The 18,268-nt window shown below is 38.7% G+C and overlaps 4 protein-coding genes across 4 annotated transcripts in view; 3 read left to right on the top strand and 1 right to left on the bottom strand.

The window, feature by feature from the left end:
* Positions 1 to 18,268, top strand: part of LOC105225270 (ecdysone-induced protein 74EF) — a 168,453-nt gene that overhangs the window by 9,638 nt on the left and 140,547 nt on the right. The gene's annotated exons all lie outside the window — the stretch shown is intronic.
* On the bottom strand, positions 3,498 to 8,172 carry LOC105225272 (troponin C). The gene is made up of 5 exons (XM_049458802.1): positions 8,021 to 8,172; positions 7,886 to 7,916; positions 7,680 to 7,823; positions 6,680 to 6,931; positions 3,498 to 3,617 (listed from the first exon to the last, which is right to left on the bottom strand). Exons 1-5 carry the CDS (start codon positions 8,030 to 8,032, stop codon positions 3,589 to 3,591), a joined length of 468 nt encoding a protein of 155 aa, XP_049314759.1. The 5' UTR covers positions 8,033 to 8,172; the 3' UTR covers positions 3,498 to 3,588.
* On the top strand, positions 13,638 to 14,867 carry LOC105225274 (snurportin-1). Its single transcript, XM_011203669.4, has one exon. It carries the CDS (start codon positions 13,739 to 13,741, stop codon positions 14,813 to 14,815), a length of 1,077 nt encoding a protein of 358 aa, XP_011201971.2. The 5' UTR covers positions 13,638 to 13,738; the 3' UTR covers positions 14,816 to 14,867.
* LOC105225275 (uncharacterized) lies at positions 14,832 to 17,107 on the top strand. Its single transcript, XM_011203670.4, has 5 exons — positions 14,832 to 14,971; positions 15,036 to 15,404; positions 15,470 to 15,661; positions 15,746 to 15,814; positions 15,876 to 17,107. Exons 2-5 carry the CDS (start codon positions 15,117 to 15,119, stop codon positions 16,992 to 16,994), a joined length of 1,668 nt encoding a protein of 555 aa, XP_011201972.3. The 5' UTR covers positions 14,832 to 14,971; positions 15,036 to 15,116; the 3' UTR covers positions 16,995 to 17,107.

The raw sequence follows: 18,268 nt of genomic DNA, 5'->3' as shown, positions 1-18,268 counted from the left end.
AGAGATTGAATGGTCGATCCTAACAGGGATCTCACTTGAACGGCTTATAGCCAGTCCATTGTGGTACCCAGGATTGCTACAAAATTGAACTTAAAGACCCACCTTCTATCAAAGGAACGCTTTGTACCGACCGCTTACAAATTTGTTGAGCAGCTAATGTTTGTTTCAGTTATGTCTCCAGTTTGCTGAAGGTATGCCCGCAGAGATATTGCAACCTCAGTCTTGCAAAAGCTGAACAAAGAAGGAGAAAAAGCCTGGATGCTTCAACCTCAGCTTAGCTTTAAGCCTATTGTACAATGTTCATTAAGAACTCCTGATTGCGGCAAGATGAATTTTGCTAAGGGAAATTACTTCAGTATATCTCCTACGTTCTACTCTAGGCCAGAAGCCTGTCGGAGGCGAGGTTCTTACATCCAGTGTTAGTAGGCAAGATGACAACAGGTATCCAATCGTGCCCATTCCGATGTGAGCGACGTTAGGTTACCCCTTCTTGCTACCAAGCGAGTCTGTCACCCAAGTAGCTTGTAGCTGTACGAGGTGTGTTCAAAAAGTATCGCGAATTTTTTCAAAATTTATTTATTTATTCATGAATATCTATTTGTCCCCTTCAAAGTAATCCCCATGAGATATTATATACTTGTGCCAACGGTTTTTCCAATCTTCGAAGCACTTCAAAAAATCATTTTTTTTATCTTCTCCTCCTTCGATGCCGTCTTTATCTCGTCAAGAGAAGCGTAACGTCGTCCTTTCATGGGCCTCTTCAGTTTAGGGAACAAGAAAAAGTCACAGGGGCCAGATCTGGGGAATACGGTGGCTGCGGCATCATTAGTGTGTTGTTTTTGGCCAAAAAGTCGCGCACAAGCAACGATGTGTGAGCAGAGCGTTATCGTGGTGCAATTTCTTTGAAAGGTAAAAATCGAAGTCGATCCAAAACACGTGCAAGCAAAGCAGCTGTCAACAATTAAATGAACATTCAAAATGGCCGAGCTTGTAGGCATAAGTGAGAGACATGAGTACCAACATAACCCGCGAAAATTCAAAATTAGCGATACTTTTTGAACACACCTCGTATCTAGTGAGGATAGATACCCTTTTAAGCGCAACCTTTGCGAGCTCAATGCGTCGCTCATACATATCGTCGCTTTGCTGTTGGAGTGAGGAGTGGACCTCGGAGCAGTAATCCCTCAGCTATTGAGATATAAATCTGAGATTTTTTTTTCTCTCCAGAAGCTGCTCATTTGTCAGAATACCGATATAGGACAACTATAGCATTTAGCTTGCCATACAAACTGAACGATCCGGACCAAGTGCTTGTATAGAAAGATTTTCAATTTGAGGTAATAACAAAGAGCCATACAAGGTAGGTACAAGGTTAAGGGTAACACCGCTTCGGGCTCAATTAGTGCTAAACTGCGCCATTTTGATACACTAGTGTTGAATCGTTTCCTTACTTCTCTCGAATTTGCAGCTACGACAAAATTGTTATACGAGGTATGACAATTAAGTAATGAGACTAATTCCATAGAAAACGTAGATTTAAAAATTATTCTACATACAACTCTGCCATCCCCTTCAAAGTAGTCCCCTTGGGCAGCTATACAGCGTTTCCAGCGCGTTTTCCATGCTTGGTAACATTTTTGGAACACTTCGACTTGGATGTCCGCGGGTACCTTCGTCACGGCCGCCTGGATGTCCGTAATCAACTCAAATGGGTTCCCTTGACCACCGATTTTGTTTTAGGAAACAAAAAAAGTCACAGGAAGACATGTCGGGCGAATAAGGTGGCTCTTGCAACACGGCGATCCCTTTAGAGGCCAAATACTGGGACACGCTGAGGGCGGTGTGGCACGGCGCGTTGTCATGATGAAGGTTGACTCGTTTTCGCAATCTTTCGAGTACTTGGTAATAGTAGACCTGATTCACAGTTTTCCCCAGTGGAACGTATTCTTTGTGGACGATTCCATGGCTATCAAAAAAGGCAATAATCATCGTTTTCACCTTCGACTTGCTCATGCGAGTTTTTTTCGGACGGGGCGCGCGGAGACAACCATTGTGAGCTTTGGCGTTTGGTTTCCGGACTAAGAGCACTATCACCATACACTCTTACAATTTTAGCGTACGTTTCCGAAGCTGTTTCGTCCAATCTGGCGCAAAATTTTATCGCGACGCGTTGCTCTTGATTTCGTTTTTCCATTTTCGTGACGAGCACTACAAACACACATCTACTCAACTTGACGCAGCAGGCGAACTAAACAAGCTAGAGCGATGGTACATATGTATATCAATGGAGAGGGGAGGGATGCCGGAAAAAGGGAATTTCAAGGTCACAGGTTTACCACAAGCGCGGCAATATAATCAGTCTCATTACTTAATTGTTAAACCTCGTAAAGCATTCCTATTTTTAGCGCGTGTTCTCCAAATGGTCAATGCCCCATTATGGTGACTGTGAGTCTAAATATGCGTTTTCTGAACCTATTTAAGAAGTCATTCGTTATTTTCTTGTCATACTTTTTCCAAATCTATTTCGCTGTTTTCCATTTGGTGTGTGGAGTTCCGTCTGTTTTGAGCTATTTGTACAAATTGCGTATTTAGCTTCCTCTTTACCATTCCCAGCAGACATGGTATTTTCACCGCATCAGACTCAACTAGAGAGGCTCTTGAATTGGCCAACTCCTCTGCTTTTTCGTTGCCAAAAATGTTCCTTTGAACGGGAACCCAAATTATCGGCAAATGAAGTTGACGTGCTAGTGAGCTTAAAGCCTTCCTACATTTGTTGACGCTAAAGTTTATCTTTGACTGTGACAGGGCTAACAGTACCACCTGGCTACCTGTGTAATGACAGCACTTTGTATACACCCGTGGTTATTCAGCAGAACTCCATAGGTCATCTCTAGGATCAGTACTTCCGCTTGGAAGACGATAGCTGAGTTTGGTAGACCATACCATCTTAGCTATCGAACTCAAGCTCATGTAAGGAATATTTTATTTTGTGAAGGCTATTATAGCTTCGTTTCCGAGGTTAATGTTTGTTGTTATGTAATATAAAGCTTTGTCTCCCCGCCTTTGATCATTGGAAATTGCGAGAGTATAAGATGTTCGATAACAACTGAACTTAGCTCCACCTTACTTTTTTATGTACTATTTTAACATTTCTATAAAATAATAATTATTCATTGTAATTCATACAATTCATTATTTGTTTTTTTTTATTTTTTTATTTAAATTTTTTATTTTATGATCAATATTTTTGGTAACAGAGTTAAGCGTAAGTATGTATACAATTTGTGGACGCGTGTAAAATTTTGATAATGGCTATAAAGAACGATTATTGAATACATTTACATATGTATATGAAAAAGACATCTTTGGTATACATACTTGTATATATATTTATATATACATACATATATGTCATACCTCATTAATGAAATTTTATAATGCAAAGACACGGTAAATACCCGTCACGAATCAGGGCCCGACTTTTTACTGGTCAAGATATATTCTTAAAATATAAACAAAGCATTACATATATTTATATAAGGAAGTACAGATGTATGTATGAAGGCATGTTAGATCTGTAGATTAGATCTATTCCCCGGTCATCATTTCCATGAATTCTGTAAAAATAAAATAAGAGCAATCAGTTGAAATTCTAATTCTATACTGTCTTCAGCGATGTTGGCAGTAACTTTTAAACTCCCGAAACAGGGTGCTCATATAATATATAGTTTTATTCACCTAACGGTTGTTAGTTAAAAAACTACTATAAGTACGATAACTCACTAACCTAATACTATACTTGAAGGTTCCAAAGGTATCGGTATAAAGCTTAAACAATGGCGATGTCACCGCCCACCTTTAGGTGAATTAATATATCTTAGAATATCTTAGAATATATCTTAGATTGCTCAACCAAGTTTAACCAAATTTAATTGTGAAAATGCGTCTAAAAATAGTTGAAATCGGACAATATCTGCTCAAGCCCCCAGGTACGGACTATGTGGTCCACACATAGGCATGGCTGACTTGTTACCCAAACTATCGGTCTATATATGAAGTTTATTAATGTAATTCATAGTGAATATTTGCCCTGTTATTATAATCGAAATAGAATATTTTTTCTGTTACTAGAAACGGGTCAATACTACCTCTACCCCCATATAATATACATAATGTAAAATTTTCAAGTATCCGTTATATAAATATTTCCGATTCTGTGCTTGACTTTTTCCTCATACCCAAATGATTTGGGTTAATTTGAATATGAACATCGCTTATATGAAGTAAAACATGGCAATACCACTAAGTGATTCTATGACCTATGATATAAGTTAATAAGGAAACAAATTTGATTGCAACCCCTTGACGGTTTCGTCGAATAATGAAAATTGATACCATAAATTCCTACCCAACATTTTTATACCCTAAACTGGATATATTAAGTTTGCTAGGAAGTTTGTAACACCGAGAAGGAATCTTCGGAGACTGTGGGCAAATCATAGTAAGTCTTATTATTTCAAATTTCGCGCGAAAAGCCATTTTTTTCATATATATTTTTTCTGGGTTGATATGACTGTCAAGTAATCATTAGTATACGCTTGTCTTTCTGAACCACATAAATTGCATTCGGAGATTTTTACGATGCGTGAAATTATGCAACAAAGAAGATTCATTAAATTTAGTGTACGGGATCAAATATATGGCGCCGAACTCAGAATATTGGAGCAAGCAAGTGTTCCTGATTGTCACAAATTATTCAATAAGGGGCGAGAACGCGTTGACGACGGACCACGTCCAGGACCGGCAACATTAACTGATGATCAACACGTCAAAAAAATAAATGGATTGATGCTTGAGAATGGACGATAAACAGTCAGAGATCTTACTGGCATCGTTGGAATATCGGAAGAATCAATGAAAATCATTTTGAAAGATCTTTTGAACCTAAAAAAATTGAAGGCACGAATGGTTCAAAAACCACTAATTTCTTCGAAAAACAGCTTCGCGTTAACGTCTGTGAAACAATGTTTTCCGACTATCACGATGTCATAAAACTGGCAATGATTTATGCTTACGACCTGAAAACAGACGATCAATCGCCCGAATCGCTCGTGACAAAGCCGAAGTCAAAAACACCACGTCAAAAAAGATCAAAAATTAAGGTTATGTTGACAGTTTTCTTAGGTTATCGAAGTGTGGTGCACTCCGAATTCCTTCCGAGCGGCCAAACTGTAAACAAGGAATACTATTTGAATGTTACTCGTCATTGCGCGAAGCTATTCGTGAAAAAAGGCAAGAATTATGGGCCAACAACTTTTGGATTTTGCACCACAATAATTCACCGTGGCATATATCATAGATTCTTCGTGAGTTTTTCGTAAAATTTTCAACCAGTATCGTGCCGCAACCAACGTATTCGCCTGACTTAGCTCCGCGTCACTTCTGGCTATTCAGCAAACTCAAGCGACCGCTCCGGGGTAACCGTTTTGAGTCAATTGAAGACATTAAACATGAATCGCTACGCGCATTGAAAGCAAATTGCCTTTAAAAACTATTTCGAGGATTGGAAAAAAGGTCGACACAAGTGTATCAGGGCTAAAGAAGATTCCGTTATGGAGGACGTCATAGATTTTGAAGAATAAATTAACAATTTTAAAACATGAACAAAGTCTTACTATTTTTTGCCCAAGCTCAGTCGATTATGCCAAGTCCGTCTGTTCGTCGGTCCGTCTGTCTATGTATATATATGCGAATTAGTCCCTCAGGTTTTGAGATATCGCTCTAAGACTTAATAGTCGTTCTTTTCTTACTAAGAGCTTGCTTATTTGGCGGAATCGTCGATAACGGACCACTATAGCAGATAGCTGTCATACAAACTACACGATAGAAATCAAGTTCTGGTATGAAAAACCTATTTTTCTGTTAAGGGTATCATAGAAAAGTTAAAGTGTTCTGTTACAACCGTTATTTACAACTTTAAACTCTTTTCGAAATCGAATGTAAACAATTATGTCGAGAAAATGATATACAAGCGACCCATTTCCAACATTGCTTTGCTCATCAATATGTGTGTAGGTAGTATATGTTAGCTTAAACACATAAGCATATGTATGTATGTCCAAAAATTCACAGCATAGGAGGAAAATTTTCAACACACACACACATATGTATGTATGTATAAATGTACGCACGCCACCCCCTAATTTCCAGCGAACGCTCCCACAAAAATTAAACTTTTTGAAAAGCTGCTGCAAAATAACCAGCCAACAACTATAATATTGTATCTGACTAAAATCTCTCACACTATAAACCGTTTCATATTATTCACATAAAAAACTTTTGTTCAATTGTTGTTTTTCCACATGTCGACTGTTTTTAATTAGCCGAACAACGCTAATTAACGCATTTGAAAATAAATAATCGGCTAACGCCCTCGCACCCATAGACGCAAAAGTCGTTGTTGTTATTGCTTATGACAGAAGCTTTCGATCGAATGTCTGCGGCAATAAAAAATTTGGATCATAAAAACCTAATTATAGCCACAAGTGCCACAACGCCACACACATACCTATTAATGAAAGCAATTTACCGTTAATAAAACAAACACACATGTACATACATATAACTACAAGAATGCCAATATTGCACCTGTATTGCTGATAAACATTTAAAAATTTACCATCAAAGTCCACTGTGCCAGAGCCATCCGAATCAATCTCCTCGATCATAATGTCAAGTTCAGCCTCGGTCAATTGATCGTCCAACTCTTTAAGAATCTCTTTTAAGCAAGTTGTTGGAATGAAACCATTGCCTTGTTTATCGTATAAGCGGAAGGCTTCGCGCAACTCCTTTTGCATGGCTTCAGCATCTTCTTCGACGATAAATTTGGCAGCCAACTGCACGAACTCTTCAAACTCCAAACGGCCGGATTCTAGAGAGAAGAGTGAAGGCAAAAAGATACGCATTAGAGACTAAAATATGTATAAGTGCAAATAAATGTGTATGTGTGTATTGGCTTTGCGAAATTTTTTCTAAGCTTGAACTCACTATTGGGTTCCTGGAGTGAGGTTAGAACACTAGTAAGCTCGATAAAAGTCGTGTCCTCGTGGCGAAAACTCTTTTATTCAACGAGATATATTCACGAAATCTTGACACGAATTATTTCTTAAGATAATGGTACCACCTTCGAAGAAATTTTTCAGATCGGAGGACTATAACACATGGCTGCCATACAAACTGATCGATCAAAATCAAGTTTTTGTATTGAAAACTGTTTTATTTGACAAGATATCTTCACGAAATCTTGACACGAATTATTGCTTAAGATAACGGTACAATCTTTGAAGAAATTTTTCGGATCGAACTACTATAACATATAGCTGCCATACAAACTGACCGCTCAAAATTAAATTTTTGTAGGGAAAACTCTTTTATTCGATGAGAGATCTTTTCGAAATTTGGAAAAAATTATTGCTTAAGTAACGGTACAATCTTCGGATTTAATTTTTTAGATCGAACTACTATAACACATAGCTGCCATATAAACTGACGGATCAAAATCAAGTTCTTGTATGGAATCTTTTGTATTTGGGGAGGGTATTATAGCTTCGGTGCAGCCGAAGTTGTAGGTTTTTTTTTTGTTTTAACAAGTTTTCCAAATATTCCGGAGTTTTACTTACTATCTTCATCCACTTCTTCAATAAGTTCCTCTAAAATTTTCTTATCGAAGGGTTGTCCCATCAAACGCAAAATATCCGCTACCATTTCAGTTGGGATGCTGCCGGTTTTCTGGTGGTCAAAGCTGTTGAAGGCTTTCTGGAGCACTATAAAATATGAAATAAAGACTCTTAACAATGTTTGGGCGGATTAGCAGAAAACAACTTACCTGCAATTTGCTCAGGTGTCAGATCTTCGTCCTGTAATGCAGAATGAGAATTTTGTTATTTACTAAATATACACACAGACACACAAACACTATCCAAATACACGACAAATAATATAACCACTTTAATGGACTCACCACGGAACTCATTTTTTCAGCTTATTTTCACTGTTTACTAAGGAACTTTGGTATATTTATTTTGCAAAAACTCGACAGCGAACCAAAAGCTTCAACGTTCGTCCTCCAACTGACAATTGCTCCAAAATATCACAGCAGAATACTTCTATCCAAGAGCACATACACACATGAGACCGCTTACACACCCATACATACACGCAAGTCGTATTTTCGTGTATGGACAGTTTTTCAACGATCGCATTAACATCCAGTTTTGTCGGTGTTTTCCCATTTCACTGCTGTGCTTGCAATAGTTTTTATTGTTGTTGTGATGGAAATCGCTGTAAATTCTACGAAAGAGTACAGTACGTATAACAATCTGCCATCTCGCTGGCCTGTCTCTTGACACACTTCCACGCATACGCCTGTGGAGGCTTCGTTTCGGCTGGCGCATGAGTGCTCCGCACGGCCTTTCTGTGGATGGAAGCGTGTGTGTCTTGTAGTAATTGCTGCCCGTTCGGCTTATAGTGGATTGCAGACGAACTGCGAAGCGTCTATAATGTGGGCTGTTCGAGTTCTCTTACTGTCAGTTTTTACTTTCAACAAATAAAATATTTACATTTGTACATCTGTATGCCTATATACATATGTACATGCATACATACATATATATACATATATATATATGTATATATATATTGTGGCTTCCATTCATTCAACATGTGCATATATTTCTGTGGGTAGCAGACGGAAAGCATCAGGAGACCTAAAGATTATGCGATTCTGTTTCCTTTTTGCAACCCACCTATGACCTCGCGGTGGTCCGATCAATAGTATGCACCACTTGCATTCACATACCCCGACAGATGTGTAAATTATTATCATTGAACTCTCTCCTATATCATGTTTCAACCTATACAACTTCGTATATGGTACACACACAGGCGAACGAATGCATGAGCGGATAGAAAATTCAAACGCACCTTTCCGAAGCCTATCAAAGAAAACTTTAAGACCATATATACTCTTCTTCTTTATTGGCGTAGACACCGCTTACGCGGTTATAGCCTAGTTTACAACAGCGCGCCAGTCGTTTCTTATTTTCGCAATTTGGCGCCAATTTGAGATACCAAATGCAGTCAGGTCCTCCTGCACCCGATCTTTTCAACGGAGTGGAGGTCTTCTTATTCATCTGCTTCCCCCGGCGGAAACTGCGTAGAATACTTTCAGAGCTGGACCATTTTCATCCATTCGTATTCCATACAGCTCATCGTTCTGTCGACTCCGGTAGTGGCCGTTGCCAATGCGCAAAGGACCATAAATCTTACGCAGAACCTTTCTCTCGAAAGCTCGTAACGTCGATTCATCAAATGTAGTAATCGTTCATGCCGCTACACCATTTAGCAGGACGGAGATGATGAGTGACGTGTAGAGTTTGGTCTTTGTTCGTCGAGAGAGGACTTTACTTCTCAATTGCCTACTCTAGTTCGCAATAGCACTTGTTGGCAAGAGTTTTTCTGCGTTGGATTTCAAGGCTTTTCATAAGAAAAACTATTCTCGCTTCTTACAAATATTGCATTCAGAAGAAAATAAATATCAAAATATTAATCGATTGATTTATAATGTGCTTCGCAGATAAGGGGTACCGTACAGATCGCAGGTTGCGGATAATAATAAAGTTCTTTAGATACAATGGTTAGCTGTAACTAACCAATAAACAGTCCCGTATCGAAGAGGTTTTGGCTTGCACTAAACCCTTCATAAATTCTGAGTGCCTATGGTCCCTTTAACGACTTAGCGGGTATCTTGGCGCTATTCAATAATCATTCATACAAGGTGCGATCCAAAGCAAATAGAACTTAAAAAAAAACAGAGCAAATGGTTTTTCGGCAAAATCAATGTATTTTATTCAAAATAGTCTCCTCCTGCTTCAATACAGTTTTTTGCATGGTCCGAAAGCATGTCGAACGAGTGTTTTAGCTCGTTGGCCGGTATGGCCGCCAGTATGCCGGTGCAAGCCTTTTTAATGGCCTCTACGTCTGCATAAGGCTTTCCTTTCATGGACAAATGCATTTTTCCGAAAAGGAAGAAGTCGCACGGTGCCATATCAGGGGAATACGGGGAATGGCTAATGGTTATAATGTAAATTTTGGTCAAATAATCGTCCTTCGAATGTTGGATTCTGAGCAATTTTTGGTCGTCAGTCAATTTGTGCGGAACAAACCGTGCACACACCTTTCGTTAGCCCAAATGTTTGGTCAAAATGCGGTAAATCGATGTTTAGGAGCTGTTCAATTCCATTACCATGAATTTCAATAATGATTTCGGCTGATTTTTGATGAATTCACGCACAGTTTCGATGGAATTTCCGATGATCACGGATTTTGATAGGCCCACATGTTGATCGTCATTTATGTCCTCACGACCACTATGGAAACGTTGAAACCATTCGTGCATTCTTCTACAGGATAGGCAATCATCGCCATAAAGTTGTTTCATCAATTGAAAGGTTGGGTAAAAGTTTTACCAATTTTAAAACAAAATTTAATGTTGGTCCTTTGTTCGAAGCCCATTTTCGCACCGATAACACAAGCATACTGACACTTAAAACGCAATAACTTCACTTCCAATCGATGAAATGTCATGAAATCACCAACCATTACTGGACAATCGATAAAGATAGCAGATTCTAACACACTAGTCGGCATAAAGTTGGCGCCAGCAGGGGCGCTAGATTCAAAACCTGTTCCTATTTACTTTGGAACGCTCCTTGTACTAACAATCTATGCTTAAATGCCTAACCACATGAGTTTTTATGCTCATACCGTAGGTACGTCAGCAGAGGAGCTCACAGTAAGCCAACCATAATCATATATCGAGAAATCCCCCTGCTTTGGCAGCTTGCACAACGGATTTGGAAGTTCAAAATTCATATAACATTAACACGAATTCTATGGCAGAACCCAGTGGGGGATACCGGAATTGATGATTATTAATGGTGTTCTACGTAGAGAAATATAGGTCAAGACAACGAGATGATTTGATGACTTCCCAGACTACTTGTTATAAGAAACAAAGCATCTATGGTTTGAAGGCTTGTAAAAAGTGGGCGTGGCACCTAATAAATTTAATATACTTACATATCTCATAAGCTAAATGGTTAGGAAAGCATTACAGGAGCCGGTACAACCAATTTTAGCTTGATGAATAACTTTATTCTGACATGTTAAATTTCCATTACGAAATCTGTATATCAGCACGCCTAGTTGCCGTATATCGTCATAACTGATAAAAATCCAGGTCCATTCTGATAACGCAGTCCCAACAACCCTTGGATATTGACACACTACTGCAGTTGAAAAATGTCAATACTTCCCTTAGCGCCAAATCCATACGTCATAGGGGTTTCCGACTTTCCAACTGACTTTAAGTAGTTTAGGTAAGATTTCTTACTTAATTTTCAGACACGTTTTTTTCTGTTTGCTTGACTAAATATTGTTTGGGTACGCGTCAAAGATGGACTTCACAAGAGAGAAAGGAAGCCATATTTTATATTTATGCGTGCCTTGAAACTGTAAGAACCGATTACGCGCTATTTTGGTTTCGTCAATTCCGTTTCGGAAATTTTGATGTCAAAGATTCTTCTCTCTCTGAAAATCAAACTGTCCAAAATATCGAATAAATTGAAATCGCCCTATCCGACCGTCATGCCGCTCACTATACCGCTCACTGCTCGCAAGCGCATTGTTAGTGGTTGTAAAATGTGGGGGTCACTTAAGTTAAAGTCAATCACAAACAGTTGTGGTCGAGTCGCTCACAGATGGGATAAGCGGTGGCAAAGCCAGAATTGGCTGTCTTGTCGGTTTGGCTATATATTTAGTGAGATTGGCAGGGAATCATCAACTATTAGCTGGCAGGGGGCAGCAAGCTTTTACTTTGAACCTATACTCTCAACAATTGCACATTCCGAAGGATTCAGTTGCCCTGAAGCGGTCAGCTTTGGTGTATAGGAGAGGAATATGGTTCAGCAGGAAAACACCCGGCCGCGCACATCGATAGTGGCACGCTAAAACGTCGGCAGCTTTGTTGGGAGATGCTTTATCCATTTTATAGTATGGTCCAAACCTGTTATCTTTTGCAGTCTGTGGCGATTAATTTTGCTGTTGATAAATTACCTTCAAAATAGCAACTTTCTTATCCCAAATATAGGACCGAAAAAATATTGAAAATAAATAAAAACAAGTAAGGAAGGGCTAAGTTCGGGTGTCACCGAACATTTTATACTCTCGCATGATAAAGTGATAATCGAGATTTCATTATCTGTCATTTACATATTTTTTTATTTTGCTGTAAAATTAATTAGAATTAAATTCTGAGAGATTTACCGATATTTTCGGTGAAAAATTAGGTTAGGTTAGGTTAGGCACTGAGTTCTTCGTGTTCGATATCAGGGACCTTGAAAAGTTATAGTCCGATCACGACAATTTTTCCACAAAGGATACCTCAGCTCAAATACCGTATTTGTGTAAAGTTTTATTCCGCTATCATCATTGGTTCCTAATGTATATATTATACAGAGAAGGCATCAGATGGAATTCAAAATAGCGTTATATTGGAAGAAGGCGTGGTTGTGAACCGATTTCACCCATATTTCGTACATGTCATCAGGGTGTTAGGAAAATATTATATACCGAATTTCATTGAAATCGGTCTAGTAGTTCCTGAGATATGGTTTTTGGTCCATAAGTGGGCGACGCCACGCCCATTTTCAATTTTTAAAAAAAGTCTGGGTGCAGCTTCCTTCTGCCATTTCTTCCGGAAAATTTAGTGTTTCTGACGTTTTTTGTTAGTCGGTTAACGCACTTTTAGTGATTTTCAACATAACCTTTGTATGGGAGGTGGGCGTGGTTATTATCCGATTTCTTCCATTTTTGAACTGTATATGTAAATGCCTTAAGGAAACGACTCTATAGAGTTTGGTTGACATAGCTATAGTAGTTTCCGAGATATGTACAAAAAACTTAGTAGGGGGCGGGCCACGCCCACTTTTCCAAAAAAATTATGTCCAAATATGACCCTCCCTAATGCGATCCTTTGTGCCAAATTTCACTTTAATATCCTTATTGACGGCTTAGTTATGACACTTTATAGGTTTTCGATTTTCGCCAACCCCTTAAGAAAGCTAGTATGTTAATATTACACGTACATATGACTTTCGGTTAGGGTTTTTAGAAGCTCAGAAACCTTAAAAGGAATATGTGGTAGCGCGATAGGGTAATTAACCGTTGAATTAACCAATAGGTAGCTTATAGTGGAATTTCTTGCTGGTACAACTTGTACTGAAAAACTTAAAAGTGCAACTCTGCTCTTAACCGGCTAAATTTGACATTTCGAATTTGAAGTAAGTGTTGCCAAATCTGGGTTTACAAAATATTTTATAGTTTCAGCATTTCGAAATAGAAAACAATTCGAATAGAATTAGAGATTGCTACAATTACGCTCCGTCTTTGTTTTTGTTAATATAAATAAAATTTAGACAAATGAATAAAATTATGAATTTGTCAAATTAATAAATGTACCGGATAAAATTCTTTTAACAACAAAAAATATCTAGTTGCGTGTCAAACTTCGAGCTGGCAACAGTGTTTTCGAAATTAAAGTCAAAATGTCAGAGTTAAGTTGAATGTTTGTTATTGTTTAATATTTGTAATATAGTTTTAAAAGTAAAAAATTAGAAAGATGTTTCGTAATTTATATAAGCAAAGTGGGAAAGTCATAACCGAATTACAAGAGGAAAGACGTAGAAAATTATTGGAAGAGCAGAAACGGAATCGTTTGCTATTACAGGATTTAAAACGTGGTATAGATTTTTCGGATGAACACAACGAGGAAAGAAAACAATCAGCTCCAATTAAAAAAAGCTCTAGAGCATTGCAAGATGCAGATGGTACAGAGTATTCGCTACAGTTATCTGAATGGTTACGAGAGCGTCCTGAGAATATAGATGATTGGATTTTGGTACCATGTCCAAAAGGGCAACGTTGTTTAGTTGTGACATATAGTGGACGCACTGAAATGTATACTAAAGCCGGTCGTCGGCGTATGTATTTTCCTAGTTTATTACCCGGTGGCAGTGGTCCACGTGGTAGTAAAATGAGCACAATACTGGATTGCGTTTATTCAGCTGGTGAGGATACATTTTATGTATTGGATGCGCTGGTGTATGGCAATCAAGAGTTGGTTCATTGTGAAGCACAGTTTCGTTTCTTTTGGTTACGTTCGAAATTCGAAGAGTGTCCTGAACTTTGTGTTACTAATTCATATAATAAGAAATCATTTAAATACCTGCCGCGCTATGATTTTGAAAATGTTGCTGACATTTCAGAAGCTTTCCAACGATATCCGTTTTGGTCAGAAAATATACCTCAATTAGATGGTTGGTTGTTTTATCACAAAGAGTCCAGTTACACCTACGGTACTACACCTTTAGTCGGTTGGCTGTTTGCATTTATGGTCCCCGATATACTTGGAATTGAAGTAAACGAAAATTACGAACGACCTATCGACTACAGCGATCCAATTATTTATATGGATGACTTTGATGCCAAGTTAGCAGGTTTAAAACATAAACATTCAACTAAGAGCTCTTATACCACAGAAAGTAACTCTCTTGATACAATTGAAATTGATGATGAGGAAAATATGGATGACGGTGACAATGCGGAGTTATTTAAAGTGCTTAATGAGGAACGTAAATTAGAAATCGGTGAACCATACTACCGTCTTCAAGTATGCGAAGAAGAATTGCTCCAATAGCAATTTATTTAAAACTGTTTTTACTGTTTTGTATTTACATATATATAACTACGACACAAAGTTGTTTTGTTTTGGGGATGAAATGCTGTTTGTTTGCAACTGCGCACTGGATATGCTGTTTAATTTGTATATGTAAATAAATGTGAGAGTTACCTGGTTAGCAGAGCAAAAGATGTAAAATATCGATACAGAACTTTCATATTTCTTCATATCATGTTAGTATTGAGGTAAATTCACATCAGTGATGTAAAAGTTACATCTGAAGTTCCAAAGTGGTACGATCAATAAAAAATTAGCGGACATGGTAATTCAACGCAGTTGGAAAATTTTAAGCGATGCTGGATCGTCTTCCGCTTCTTCAACGGAGGCTAATAGGTCACCTGGTGGCATGCAATCATCTTCGGATGACTCCAACTGTTCCAATCAAACTACACACTCAATGGTTACAAGCGTAGCGAGTCCCCCAGCAATGAAATTAGAAAGCCAAGCAACCCAACAAGCAGTACAACAATCAATCGCGCCAACACTGGCAAGCGTTAATAACGTTAATACTATAAATATGACCAGCATCCTGTCAAATGATTCCACTGTGAGTGAAATTCAATAATCGCATCAAAATTAATATTCAATTATAGTTTCGTGCTTAATTTGTAGAAATATGTGACCACACCTCATATGGCTGAAACAATGCTTCAACGATTGAGACAACGTTTAAGCTGTCCCGTGCAAGTTAGCGGCACAGGAGCAACTGCTGAATCAGCTATGCGCTCGCTCGAACTCTTACGCATTAGTGTGCAACAATCTTTTGACCATGAAATAGATGTCATTATTAAACATTATATGGAGGTACCTAGCACATATCTAATTTTCTAAAAATCAAAATTCAATTTCATCTTTTCTACATGCTTAAATAAATTTTGGTACTTGAAGACATACTTTAAACCCGCATTTAAGAACATAAAGGAGAATTTGGGACAAAACGTAGTATCTGAAGAGATTGTAAGCACTTCTAACATTCACGTTGTGTATATTTTATCAATTTATAAATCATATTCTTTAGCTTCAAAAGATGTCCTGTGCACTACTGGAGAACGCTAAAGCACAATATAATCCATATCGCACTTTAAAGCAGCCGCTTGCTTGTGTTTCTGTTAGTACCAAAAATATTACACCACAATATCCTGTTGGTGAGACAACCAGTTTGCGTTTCGCAGTCAGACGTCCACCACCTAAACATGTGGAATTTAGTGAATTACCCGCCAAAAAACTACTAACAGTCGCCGCACAACAACAGCTACAGACAGTCAATCCAAGTGCTGTCTCTAATATACCAGAGGGTACGGGAAATGTAAAAACGATTCTTAACTCATCGTCAAATCAACAGAGGCAAATACAGACACCGGGCTCATTAACTGCTGCACCTGCACCTGTGCGTAGACAAATTTTCTGGAATACAGCACATATCTCAGTAACAACTAAATTTGTGTTAGATGTACAGGCTAACCAAGCTTTTGGTTTTGGCACGGATGGAAAAGAACGTTTGGCCAGCAAACACCCAGAATTAATACGCTACTTGCCCGATAATGAAGATCGCGATTGGTTAAGTTCACAAAATGTTATAGCGGCACAAAATCGTAATTCACGCTTTCTATTTTTAATATATGAAGAAGTGTGCAAACTAAAACAAACTCATGAACTATATCGGACCAAAGCAAATATTGATATCAGTATTATGAATACGTTTACGGTGCCCGAATTTATGATACAAAAGATGAAGCTGTTCTTTGTGGACTTAAACATAAAGAGCCGAGGTTTGATTACGAACTCCTTTTCGGTTGGTGCCGGCACACAAGGCAATAGTCACTTACGAAATGCTCTGCTCCAAGGTATTGCCGCACAGAATAACAATAGTGGCGGTAACAGTGCTACTGGTATTAAAGCAATGAGCTCAACAAACACAGTAAGCACAGCTTCGCCGATTAACACTTTTCTCAACAAAAACAATAAAAATAATGCTAATGTTGGCAGCAGCAATATAGCCACCAGCTCCAGCGATGCAAATCCACTTGCAAAGCCTAGCACGTTAAGCTCATCGCATGCAACACTCACAGCTTTGCTCAATAACTCATCTAATCCACCTCCCCAAGACAAAAATGTCATAGCTAATGTACGAAAATAAATATAAATACCAGATCTGTTTACAATAGCATTGTAATTATATTGACCACAATTCTGAAGTACGTACATACATATAATATTAATGTAATAAATAGTGTGTTAAAAAACAGTCAATGGTTTTTTTGTTTTCAAATTTTTTGAGTGAATTCATATGGGGTTATGAACGGGGGGACCTGTTTGTGTTGATCCAGTTTTAACCAAAGCTGTGACCATCACTAAGCCTTGGAGATTTAGCTAAAATCAATCGGAAAAATAGTAGTTAGCAACGTGGCGCTAATTGGTGATTCCAATCGAAGCCATGTGTTTCTCCACCTGGTCTTTCCAACGTAGTACAGATCTTCCTCTTCCACTGCTTCCCCGTCGGGTACTACGTCGAATACTTTCAGAGCTGGAGTGTTTTCATCCATTTGGACGACAGGATTTAGCCAGCGTAGCCACAGTCTTTTCATACGCTGACCTATGCCAATGTATATATCTCGTACAGCTCATCGTTCCATCGAATGCGATATTCACAGAGGCCAACGCACAAAGGATCATAAATCTTTCGGAGAACCTTTCTCTCGAAAACTCGTAACGTCGACTCATCAGATGTCAACGTCCATGCCTCTACTCCTTATAGATTAGGCTTGAGGTCTATTGTGCTCTCTCCTAAATCACAAGGACTCACATAGCCCCAGCATATTGATATAGTCCAATATTCTGCTGGGTACTAGTGAGGCGATGCGATCCCTATTCGGAAACATAGATCCAAGGACCTTAATCCGGCGTCTATAGATTGCTGTGCAGTCGATTAGCAGGCTCACTAACGCAGAACCGGCAGTTTACGCAAGAGGATAGGCCCATGTTATGTAAATGCTTATTCAGCTTGCAGTGGCCCGGGTAAAATGCGACCAGTAGCCTGAGTTTGTCCCTAGGGAGGTTAATTGCAAATTTAAACCTGCTGTGGTTGTACCCCCCATTTGCAACTTGGCATGTCGCATGCAATGTATTTGTTGCCAATGCCTTTCTCTGGCTACTTCTTCTTCCTTGCGGAGCAACTCCTTTATGGTATGGGGACCCACTCCAGTGAAGGGTTCGGGTCCAACTATGTTGGTGGAAGCATCAAAGCGGACGAGGTTTGTTACCGGCTATACCTCTGTGACCGGGCACCCAGATGAAGTGCACCTGGTTACGTTCCACTAGGCTGTTCAGCCGTTCTTTGGACTCCTGTACCAGTAGCGATTTGATCTCGTAGGAGAGGATCGCTCTTAGTGCCGCTTGACAATCGCTAAGTAT

The sequence above is a fragment of the Bactrocera dorsalis genome, chromosome 5 (assembly GCF_023373825.1).
Source record: "Bactrocera dorsalis isolate Fly_Bdor chromosome 5, ASM2337382v1, whole genome shotgun sequence".
Taxonomy (NCBI): Eukaryota; Metazoa; Arthropoda; class Insecta; order Diptera; family Tephritidae; genus Bactrocera; species Bactrocera dorsalis.
The sequence above is the reverse complement of the archived record's forward strand: the minus strand, read 5'-3'. Positions and strand labels throughout refer to the sequence as shown.